At 37.7% G+C, this 12,604-nt stretch overlaps 1 protein-coding gene across 3 annotated transcripts in view; it reads left to right on the plus strand.

The window, feature by feature from the left end:
- TTLL5 (tubulin tyrosine ligase like 5) overlaps positions 1-12,604 on the plus strand; it is a gene marked incomplete at both ends in the record, with an annotated part of 224,442 nt that overhangs the window by 119,636 nt on the left and 92,202 nt on the right. For 2 of the 3 annotated variants that reach the window (XM_080707336.1, XM_080707338.1), the window contains 3 exons: positions 1,334-1,417; positions 2,009-2,410; positions 6,964-7,151. In XM_080707336.1, the coding sequence (XP_080563462.1) occupies positions 1,334-1,417; positions 2,009-2,410; positions 6,964-7,151 (674 nt within the window). The remainder of the gene's footprint in view (positions 1-1,333; positions 1,418-2,008; positions 2,411-6,963; positions 7,152-12,604) is intronic. The other variant, XM_080707337.1, reaches the window with a different exon arrangement.

A 12,604-nucleotide genomic window follows, 5' to 3' on the forward strand; every position in this document is an offset into this window, starting at 1 on the left:
TGAATGCGGACCACACTGTCTCCAGCTCACATGATCAAAATGTAGCAGTAACATTCTGTTATAAACAAAGCTCTGTGCTTTAGGTGTAAGATTTATTTAAAACCTAGGTGAAAGTATGAGGACAAGTAATCAGCATACTACTTTTGTCTAAGTACTAGGTTCAAAGATAAAGACATTTCCCTGCTCTTAAAGCTATCATAATCCAGTGTGGAAATACCTAGGCTATCATAATTTAATGAGAAAATAGCCAGGAAAATGGTTATCTAAAATATGAAATGAAGCCCAGTATGGTGGCGCACACCTATAATCCCAGTACAGAGAGGCTGAGACAAGAGGATTGCAGGTTTGAAGCAAATAATCCCCCCAAGTGTGTGTGTGTGTGTGTGTGTGTGTGTGTGTGTGTGTGTGTGTGTGTATAAATATAACAAGTTTTTCCAAAGAGATGATATTTGTTTGTTTCTGCAGTACTAGAGATTGAACCCAGAACTTCACACATGCTAGGCCAGCCAGTACTCTACTATTGAGCTATGTCCCTAGCCTTTTTTTTTTTAAGAAAGGACTTGCTAGATTGCCCACGCTAACCTTGAACTTGATATCCTCTTTTCTCAGCCTCACAAGTAGCTAGGATAACAGGTATGCACCACTGTGCCCGGCTTAAGTTTTGGTATGAACTTAACCTTGGACAAGGATTTTGAAATATTCCCCTAATTATATTATTAATTCTGGCTGTTCTGTTTCACAATTATGTAGTAGAAAAACTAATTTATTCAAGTAGAAACTGATTAGAATGATTTGTTATTGAATATACTAATGAATCTATCCCAAATAAAATTGAGGCATTTTGCTTAAGGTATAGAGCCACTGTTGTGTCTAGGTTTTACTCCATCATATAGTAGGACTATTCTTTGTGCCTTGTAGTAGTGGCCCCACTCCATACATGGTTTCATTTGTTTGACCCTAGTGGGTACCATCAGCCAACTTGATTTAAGTCCCTAGTCTGAATTCTAGCAGAAGCATGTGATTGCCCTTACTTATTTTCTCTTCCAGGTGTGCCCTAGCTAGCTGGCGGTCCACTGATGGTTGCCCTGTGTTTAAGAGTCTTTCCCTGGTTCAGTTAGGCAGAGCTGGAGTTGGCAATAGCAGGGTATCATTCAGTTTATTGCCCACTCAGCTGGACTGGGTGGGGGGCATCCTTGCAAAAGTGTGATGAGATGTGCAATATTTCCAAGCATGGATTAGTGCATGTATTATATTTTTGGTAACAAAATGATGATTTAATTTTGATTAGTAAGAGAGCCCAAGTTCAGTATTTCTTATTTTTTTTTTATTTCAGATCACCCTGAAACAATGCAAGAAGTGAAAATAAAGCAGCCCAAACAGCCACAGCCAACAGAAATGCAGTCTGATAAATTATCTCGTGAGTGATTCAAACCTACATAGATTTGCTGCTCTCTGATAAATCTCTAAAGAAAAAAATAGTCTACAGATATTAAATATTTCTGAAGCATGGAACATTACACCCCCCCACCCAAATTCCCTTTCTTTGTTCTTCCTTTTCTCTTAAAATTTCCTCTTAACTACTCACTACCTATATTCCCTCCAAAAGGAAGGAATTTTCCTTAGAAATTCTATTTTCCTTAGAAATTCTGAGCACTTTTCTTTCCATAAAAGGGTGAAAAGAAGAGGGAGATGAATTAGCTTAGCTATTGCTTGCAGAAACTTTGTCCTGCTGTCCTAACATTTGTGAGACATTCCTGTTGTGCTTTGTGGAGGTAGCCCCAACTCTAGCTTTTAGAAAGGACTAAAAACAAACTAAAATGTCTCTTGCCAGGTTGTCTTTGGTAGGCAAAATTTATTAAGTTCATGATGAATAGTCGTTAAAGTCTGTATTTTTCATGATTTCTGTTTCATGCTAAGATTATTGTGATGTTTTAGTAATGTTTATGTTTCATAGAGATTATATGCCCATTTTTCTTAAAATGATCTGTTTTTTGTTTTGTTTTAATAGGATTTACCACTTCCGCTGAAAAAGAGGCTAAATTAGTCTATACCAATTGTACCTCTACTTCTTTCTCTGGTCCTGCTGCTACTCTTCTGCAGAAAATTCCCAACACCCATTTGTCATCTATTATTACAGCCTCTGCCCTCTCTCCAGGGCCTGGCCACCATTCTTCTTTATCTCAAATTCCTCCAGCCATCCCCAGCATGCCTCACCAGCCAGCAGTTATACTGAACCCAGTCCCTGACAGTGCTTCTCCTTCCATACATCCTGGAACACAGAACGTATCAGGCCCCGCTGGCCTGCCACGCTGTCGATCAGGCAGTTACACCATTGGCCCCTTTTCCTCTTTCCAAAGTGCTGCACACATCTATAGCCAGAAACTGTCTCGTCCCTCTTCAGCAAAGGCAGGTGAGTGAGAAAATGAAAGGCAGCCCGCAATGTCAGCTCCTCTCCAACCCCAGTGACAGAAGAATGCCATCTCTTCCTTTTTTGCCTTTTCTATTGAAAGGTCAAGGGACACATGCTGCATTGTTCTGCTGTAACCAAAGAAGAGTCTTGCATTTTGCCCAGTAGCATTCATTCATTGACATAAAATGGAACAGGACTTCTTTTAGGTACTACAGAGAAAGAGATGAATAAGGCGAGGCTTTTATTCACTAGATGTGTACAGTCAAGAGATTTCCCACACAGATGATCATAGACCTATGAATGTGCTATATGCATTCTTTCAGATACAAGTAGTTATTCCTGGCATCAAATTAGTACTCCTTATTTTTCAGTGCATTTAAAGTCAAGAATGACCTTAATAAATAAAGAATTCTTAAGAGAGGGTATTTAATTTAAATGAAACAATTCCATGTTATTAGTCAAGTTTCCCCCTTCCCCATTCCCCCCCCGTGGTGTTGGGGATGAAAGCCAGAGCCTCACACATACTAGGCAAGCACTCTACCCCTTAGCTATATCCTTAGCCCCCCACTTTTAAGTAATAGCTTTATTAATATATAACTCATATTAATAAGTTTTGCCCTTTTAAAATTTACAATTAAGTGGTTTTTTCAGTATATTCACAGAGTTGTGCAGCCATCACCATAATCTAATTTTAGAACATTTCATTAACCTTAAAAAAATTCCATACCTATTAGCAGTCACTGTCTACTTCTTCCTCCTATCAGTCCCTGACAGCCACTGATCTACTTTCTGTTTCTGCAGATTTGTCTATTCTGGACAGTTCATAAAAGTGGAATCCTGGAATAGATAGTCTTGATGACTGGCTTCTTTCATCTAGCATAGTATTTTCAAGGTTCATCCATGTTGTTGTATGTTTTATACTTCATTCTTTTTTATGGTCAAATAACATTCCATTGTATGGATATACCACATTTTATTTTCCCATTCTCCAGTTGATGGACACTTGGTTTGTTTTTACTTTTTGATCACGAATAATTCTGCTATGAATAGTCATATGAAAGTCTTTGTATGGATGCATGCTTTTGCTTTCTTGGATATATGGCTACAGTGGAATTGCTGGGTGATATAATTTTAACAAACTTTTCCAAAATGTCTTTATCATTTCACCTCTGGTATAAGAGAGTTCCAGTTTCTCCATGTCTTTGCTGACATTTAAAGTTTATTATTTTACTCATGCTACAGGACGTGAGTTTGTATGTATGTATGTTTATGATTTGAATTTTCCTGAAGTGTGCTAATGATGTGTGAGCATCTTTCAATATGCATTTTTTTCCATTTGTATTATCCTCCTTGGAGAAATGTCTAATTTTTGTCTGTTTTTAAATTGGGATGTTTGTCCTTTTATTATTGTAAGTATTCTTTATATATTCTATATACAAGTCCCTTGTCAAGTATATGACTTAGGAATATTCTAATATGTTGATTATCTTTTTACTTCATTGAAGCACAGAATATTTTAAGTTTTAATGAAGTCAGATTTGTCTATTTTTTTCTTTTGTCGCTTGTGGATTTGCTATCATATTTGAAAAAGTATTTTCTAACCCAAGGTCTTAAAGATTTTCTAGTTTGTTTTTTTTTAAGATTTTTATAGGATAGGCTCTTGTATTTAGGTCTTTCTATTTTTAATTAATTTTTATATATGATATGTGTAGGGATCCAATTTCATTTTTCTGCACGTGGATATTTAGTTGTCTCAGCACCAGTTGTTGAAGACTACTGATTCCCTTGTTGGATTGTCTTGGCGCTTTTGTCAAAAATCAGTTACCTGTAAATGTAAAAGTTTATTTCTGGAATCTCAATTTTAGCACAATCAATTTATATATTTGTCTTTTTGCCAGCACTATGCTGTCTTACTGTATGTAGCATTAGAATAAGTTTTGAAATCACCAAGGATGATTGTTCCAGTTTCATTCCTTGTGGTCAAGATTGTTTCAACTATTCTGGATATTTTGCATTTTCACATAAATTATAGATAAGTTTGCCGGGCGTGGTGGCGCACGCTTGTAATCCCTGCGCTTGGGAGGCTGAGACAGGAGGATCGCACAGGTTCGAAGCCAGCCTCAGCGACTCAGTGAGGCTTTCAGCAACTTAGTGAGACCCTGTTTCCAAAACAAATATTTTAAAAAAAAAGGTCTGGGAGTATAGCCTAGAGGTAGAAAGACTCTGGGTTCCACCCCCAGTACCACCCAAAAAAAAAAAAAATTATAGATGTTTGTCAATTTTTGCAAAAAAAGAAAGACATATGGAATTTTGATAGGGATGACACTGAATCCAAAGGTCAGTTTGAGGAGTATCCTAACATTGATTTAAGTTTTTAAACACTTTAGTAATAAAAGTAGTAAGGTGATTTGCAGGTTAATTCATATTTTGTAAATAGCTAATCCATATTTTGTAAATCAATACCTGATTTCAAATGAAATGGATATTGTAATATGTAGCTTGAATCATAGATATTAAATGGCCTATTTTAATGTCATAAATAAGAATATATACATATATATCTATGCTAATTTCAGGTCATTATTGTTCTTGTGATTTTATTTTCTAAAATCAGTAATAATAATAATTCATTATGTTCTATTTTGAACTTTATATTTCCCCATGTGAGAAATTCAGTAAGATCAGTGTCTCCCATACCCTTTGTCATCATTAAAACTTTTAAAACCCTTTTTTTTCATTTTCCCAAGAGAAGATTAAGGAATAGAAGAAGATAGTTCAAAGTCATTCCCTAATGGCTGTTGTGATTTCTTTTTTGATCCATGAGTTATTTTTAAATATATTGTTTAATTTTTAGTAGTTGGGACCCTACTTCTTGTAGAGATATACTGAATTTCAGCATATTTCCACTATTATCAAAGAACATATTCTGAATAAAGAGTAGTGGAAATAATATGTAGACAAAAATATATAGTCTACAAATAATTGGAATTAAAATTTCCTATGATGACTGAATAATTTGGGCATGTGATTAAGATGGTATTTAATTATGATGCCAGGTGTGGGAGGCTGAGTTGGGAGGATCACAGTTTCAGGACAGCCTCCACTACTACTTAGGCCCTTTGCAACTCAGTGAGACCCTGTTTCAAAATAAAGAATAAAACATAGGGCTGGGGGTGTCGCTTGGATGTAGAATGCCCCTGGGCTCATTCCCCAGCACCACACACACACACAAAATATTATTTAACTATGGATTTTTTTAATTCAAAAATTTAAAAGCATCAAAATTCAATGTTCACCACTAAAAGAATAAAAGTATGTAATTCTAAACTTGTGGGGAGAAGGAAAATGAATTGAGGGAAGAAAAAATCTGTCCACAAACATAGGCATATACAAGTAAGAAGTATAAGAAACACAAGAAAAATCAAAATTTAAGACATGATAAACTGAGACCAAGTATATAAGGAATTAAATAAGCATAAATGAGTGGAATTTAACTTGGTAGAAGACTATGAATTTGAAGTTTTCAGAAATATAGCTATATGCTGTTTCTCTCCTTACTAAGGATAAGGATTCAGAAATGGATGAAAATAAAAAGATAAAAAAAGAAATACTAAGCTGGGTGTGGTGGCACACACTTTTAATCCTAGTACTTGGGAGGCTAAGACAGGAGGATTCTGGTTTGCAGCCAGCCTCAGCTACTTGGTGAGGCCCTCTGCAACTTAGTAAGACCTTGTTTCAAATAAAATAATCAAAAAATAGGGCTCTAGAAAAAAAATAACTTTTTTTTTTTTTTGGTAGTACTGGGGATGGAACCCAGGGGCATTCTACCTCCAAGCTACTCCCCCATCCCTATTTTCCAGTCTTTTTTATTTTTGAAACAGGGTGTCCCTGAGTTGCGAGGGACTTCGCTAAGTAGCTGAGGCTGTCCATAAACCACGATCCTCCAGGCTCGGGCTCCCGAATGCTGGGATTACAAGCACGCGCCACCACGCTCAGCTTAAAAAGTGTTTCTATTGGTGCATCATTGTCATACATCTTAATGGAATAGAAGTTGGAAGAGGCATACATGCACACATCACTCATTTAGCCCTTTCCCAGTTCCCACCCCATTTCCTCCCCCTCCTTCTCATGATTGGTTGGCTTAGTGATTGATATGTTTTATAAGACTTTGTTGAGCAATATCAGAGAAAATGTAAATAGATAGATATACCACGCTAGGCAAACACTCCACCACCAAGCTACATCCTCAATCCAGCATATTTTTAAAGGATAGAAAGTTTTAGTATTGGCTTGTTCTTACTACCTATAATATTCTTTCATAATTAATTGCAAAAGCAGTTAAATGCATGTGAGAATTTAGCTATAGGTAAAATTTCTAGGGCATGCTCAGGATTTATTTTGATGATTGTGATCATTTGAAGATAATTTATATACCTTTTATTGTTAAAGATCTTTAGGAGTCAGTAAAGTGTCTCTTGTCCTAGTGTTTTTCTTATATCCAATTTTTTTTTTCAAGGCTTTTTCCTAAATGGGTGAAATCTTCTCTTTTTCAGCAGGTTCATGCCATCCAAACAAGCATCTTTCAGGAGTAGCCAAAACACAGAAGGAGGGAGAAGATGGTTCCTCATACAGCAAACGCTACAACCAAAACATGGTTACGGCAGAACTTCAGCGGCTCGCTGAGAAACAGGCAGCAAGGCAGTACTCTCCAGCCAGCCACATCAGTCTCCTCACCCAACAGGTAGGAACAGATGGCGCCACAGAGCGCCTTGCTCCCAGAGACAGGATTGACAGGATATCCTTCCCTGATTCCTATAAGCTATGCCTCGTGAATGAGTGTTGGTTGGTAACAAGCTAAAGAGCCTAGTGTTCCTTCCTCTGTTGTAAAGAAAATGATTTTCTGTTAGAGGCACTGCCAAGTTAGGCTATTGCCTACCTATTAGAGACTTGAACATTCAGCTGTACATATAACCTAAAAGGCTTTTTTTTTTTTGGTGGTAGTGGGGTTCCTGGCTATAGGTAAAATTTCTAGGGCATGCTCAGGATTTATTTTGATGATTTTGATCATTTGAAGATAATTTATATACCTTTTATTGTTAAAGATCTTTATGAGTCAGTAAAGTGTCTCTTGTCCTAGTGTTGGGACACTAGGACACCTATTTTTTATATTTTTATTTGGAAACAGGGTCTCTTAAGCCAGTGAGTCTGGCTTCGAACCTGCGCAATCCTCCTGTCTCCACCCCCCAAGCGAGGGGATTACAAGTGTGGGCCACCACGCCCATCTAAAAGGCTCTTTTAAAATAACATTTTTCTTTGGTAAAAATTTCTAGTAAAGTCTTGTGTTTTAAATATTTCTACCAGGCCGGGCGTGTTGGTGCACGCTTGTAATCCCCGCACTTGGGAGGCGGAGACAAGAGGATCGCGCAGGTTCGAAGTCAGCCATGCTGGCCTAGGAGACCCTGTTTCCCAAATAAAAAACGTATAAAAATAGATCTGGGAGTGTTGCTCAGAGGTAGAAGGGTTTCCCGGAACCCCAGTACCACCAAAAAAAAGAAAAAAAAAAATTTCAACCAGAATGGCATAGCATTACTTTTATTTTTACCCCCACTATACTGCCTTTTGTTTTATGATCTCAGACTGTTTTATAGGTATTGATTAATAAAGAATTAGACACTCAATACATAGTATTCTCCCCATTTTATAGATGGAGGAAACAGGCTGAAAGATGCTGTATGATTAAGGTCATTCAATAAGCTGGGTGGGCAGAAGTAGATATGAGGATATTGCCTAAATGTGATTTCATGTATATGTGTGTGTGAATATATATGTATATTTATGTATCATGCTTACAGCACTGTGAACTTTCAAGATTCTTTCAATAACTTCATGGATTCTCTTTGTTCCTGCTTATTATTCCCATGATGTTTAATTGAACATAGAAACCGTATTGTCTCTTCTTCCTTAATGCTAACTGGCATTAAAGTCCTCTCAAGGACTTATCTTAATTTAATTCCAGGGTTATATTTTGTTATATATATGTTGTGTCAGATACTTTAATTGGTGATAACTCTAATGATAACCAAGTCTAACAAAGCTGAAAGTTACTTCGAATTCATGGTAACAGTAGGCAACATACTGCTCCCTGGTGGTGTCCTGGTTCTCTGTAAAAACTTTAGGACCATAACTAAAGGTAATTCTTTGGTAAACTTTACTTCAGCCTTGTTGTAGGGTAAGCAGTAATTATTTTCTTTTTCAAATCCCTATTACTTTGAAGGGAGTACATGTGTAGGCCTAATGTGAAATAGAAAACAAAGAAACTTGTAAAGGCATTGTTGAGATTTGCAGAGAATTGGAGAGTTAGATTTTAGTGATAGAATGATGGGAAGAGGGAATAGAATATCATGACTGTGGTAGAAGGAGAAGGAATTTTAAAATCTGAAATTTCTATGAGAAAGGGTAAAGGTCTGTGATCTGCTGCACTCATCATTGGTATGTCTCCAAATTATAAGTGAACAAACAGCTACAAGCACTAAGACTTTATAAAAAGGTTCTGTGATTATTGTAAAAACATAGATGATATTAGTGCCTATATATTTTCAGTTCTTACCATTTGCTTTACCACAAAATGACAAGATCTTTATCCTATAGGAATCTAAGGCTTATGTGTCCTTATTGGGAAAATATCCCCCTTCTGTCAGTTTTTCTCACCTACATATAAGAACTTTAGTGCCAGTGAATTGAAGGTTCACCCTGAGACTCCTATTCGTAGGAATCTGAACCCGCCATTAGATGTCAGTCTTAACTTTCATATCTTGGTAGGGTGGTTAAGTGCTTGGTGTAGTACTGAGAAAGGTGCTATGGTAAGTAATAAGCAGGATGTGAAGTAGCAGAAGAGAGTGTTCACAGACTGTCATTCTCTGGCTCTGCCTGGCAGTGTGTTCCTGGGTGGTTCACTCAACTTCTCGCAGCCACAGGGTCTTCATTGTTGGTGAGGAAAAATACAACAGGGTCATGAGGAGCCCCTACAAAAGCCTCTTTAACAAGTCTAAATGCCATTGAACATGGCACACGGCTGTAATGCCAGTACTTGGGAAGTTGAGACAGGAGAATCACAGCTTGCAGCCAGCCTCAGCTACTTAGAGAGGCCCTCCACTACTTAGTGAGACACTGTTTCAAAATAAAGGATAAAAAATTGAGCTGGGGGTATAGCTTGGAGGTAGAATGCTCCAGGTTTAATCCATAGTACTGCAAAAATAAAAGAATTAATGAATTAATAGTCTAAATGCCATATACTCAAATATTGTGCCGGCTATGGTGGTGCTCGCTTTTAATCCCAGTACTTGGGAGGCTGAGACAGGAGGATTGCAGTTCGGGACCAGTTTCAGCTACTTAGGTCCTTGGCAACTTAGTAAGAGTTTGTTTAAAAATAAAGAATAAAAAAATAGGGCTAAGGGTACAGCTCAGAAGTAGTACCACAAAAAAGTTGGTATACAATATTAAAATAGTGAAATATTTAAAAAATCTTGATAATGAAATCTCCAGAGGCTTTCAATAATAAATGATTTCTAATTTTATTTTTTAAATGTAAGTTGGCGGGTAAAATGTACTTTATTATTAAAAATTTCAGTTGTAGCCAGGCATGCTTGTATTCCCAGCATTTGGGAGGCTGAGATAGAAGGATTGCAGGTTCACAGCCACCCTCAGCTACTTAGTGAGGCCCTCTGCAACTCAGACCCTGTTTCAAAATAAAAAATAAGAAATAGGGCTGGGGATGTAGCTTGGAGGTAGAATGTCCCGCAGGTTCCATCCCTAGGACTGCAAAAAAAAAAAAAAAAAAAGTTTAGTTGTATGTTATTCACTCCCTTCCCTTCAGAGAAAGCAATTCCTTAATTTGGCATTTAGAAAATTCTTAATATTATTGGATTTGTTTGTTTATTCTGATTAAAAAAATAACTAGTAACCTATAGCAGTGGTTTAATGGTTTAATGTAGGATCTATCTGTTTTCTTTTCCATTTAACCATGTTTAAAAATAGTTGCCTTAGTTTCTTACTAAGATAAGTAATATGTTGTCTGTGGCTTTCTAGAGAGAGGTGGACAGCCAAACAGAAAAGGGCAGGCGCGCTCCTCTCTGGGCTCACCATCTAAGAGCTTACATTTAGCTGTCATCAGAAACAACTTTGTTTTCAGAAATCACTTTAAATGCTCCTGATTTCCTCCTATCTTTGGTTTTCCTTGTATGTAGTTACTATTTTTTGTCTGTGATTCCTTTTTTTATTTTTTTAAAGTTTTCTAATAGGGTTAGTAAGTAGCTGAAGCTGGCTTCGAACCCCGTGCAATCCTCCTGTCTCAGCCTCCCAAGCGCGGGGATTACAAGCGTGCGCCACCACGCCCGGCTTCTAATAGGGTTAGTAACTAGCCTCCTTCTCATAAGGTGGTTTCTGGATATTCTTATTTATTCTGTTGTTTTCTAAATCAGTATTTTCTTGTTTTATCCTCACTAGTTCCTACTTTCTGCCTTTCTTAGCTCTTTCTTGAAGTGGGTGCTTGATTGATTTTTACTCCTTATGTTCTCTTACTATTTTGAAAACTGAATTTTCCTCTTAGCAGTGCTTCAGTTGTAGCCCATAAACTCTGATATTTAATTTATTTTCTAGGCAAGAAACTTAGAGACTTCTTAGATAAGGAAAGCTGACCGTATATTGTTTGTAGTATTTGGGAAATGATGATAGAAATTGAAATTATTAGATATTTCTGAAAAGCCATTTGCTTTTGCTTAAAATTTCTGCTACTTAGCCTATTAAAGCATTTTCTATAGACTATCTTATTCCTTATGTTCATTTATTTACTAAGTAACATTTTAACTAAACCTTATGACTGTTCCAGGTTTTGTACTAAGCCATGAAAATGATATAAGACATAGTCCTCCATGTGAAATAACTCACAATCTTGTTAAGGTGACAGCCACATAAACAGATGATTAGTAATAGCTTGGAACATGCATGACAAAGCCATTCCTGGGAAATAACTAAGCACCAAATGGATACATTACCCAGCTTGTGGATAGGAGTGGGAAGAAGGCCAAAGTACCTTCCTGAAAGAGGTAATAAATACTTCAGCTGGATCTTAAAGGTGAGCAGGTAACTAGCAGAAGGAGAGGAGCAGCTTCCAGAATAAACATTAGCCTGCTTGTGTTGTACACGGGGAAACGTGTTGTCTAGTGCTGCATGGGAGGTTGGGGTCCATGGGGAGGAGCTGGGATTGAAGGTGGAGAGGGGGCAAGGGCTGATTGAGGGGGAGCTTGGGAAGCCTGTGAAGGAACTGGCCCCTTCTCATATGGCCAGGGAGCTGGGAGGAACCAGGTAGCTGGGAGGCAGGTGGATTGAAGATGAGACAATGTTATTTCTTTCCCCTGCTCACTTTCTGGTGATGGTTCTACAGGGCAGTGAGCTAGCCAACGGCAAAGAATACTCTGATAAACCCCAAACTTGTTAATAAACTTTGAGGGACCCAGATTTACATCAGAGGCTAGATTCTTAAGGACTTTATGTGGCTAAAAGTAAAATCTCATTTACTTTGAAATTTTCTTTCTCATTTATGCTATGATTTAGAGTTATTTAAAACTTAAAATATATAAGAATATCAAACTTTCCTTATAAGCACTGGCTACTTAAAAATAGATGTTTGCACAGGCAATATGTACATTTGAAATATGAAGAGGTGTGTGTTCTCAATGTATGATTATTCAACAAATACCTTGGAAATCTGAACAGAGAGTAGCTCAGATTTATTCTTTTCCCTTGGCAGGTAAGAGGCTGGTTATCTTGTGGGATGGGATCTTTTGGCAGTCAGCATGTATGTTCCTGAAAGCGGTGTTTTCTAGAGGCGTTTGCGCCTAGGGTGGAGGGCACTGTGGTGGCTTACAGGGTGCTGGAGTAGGCTTTGGTGTGAGGTCTCACTATCTCTGCCTCAGTCAGTGCTGCGAGGGAGTGTGGAGCTCAGACAGACATGGCCCTTTTTGGTTCTTGCTGTTAGTTCACAAAAGAATGCAGTGAATTAGCCCAGCCCATGGTGAGGAGTGGGAGGCAGAGCCTCAGAGGGAGCTCTGGTCCTCTCTGTGCCACAGGAGTGTGAGATTTCAGGACTCAGCTATCATTAGGAGCTGCTCCAGCTCTCCCAGCCTGGGAGTTTAATCA

Source organism: Muscardinus avellanarius (genome assembly GCF_963383645.1).
Source record: "Muscardinus avellanarius genome assembly, chromosome: 12".
Taxonomy (NCBI): Eukaryota; Metazoa; Chordata; class Mammalia; order Rodentia; family Gliridae; genus Muscardinus; species Muscardinus avellanarius.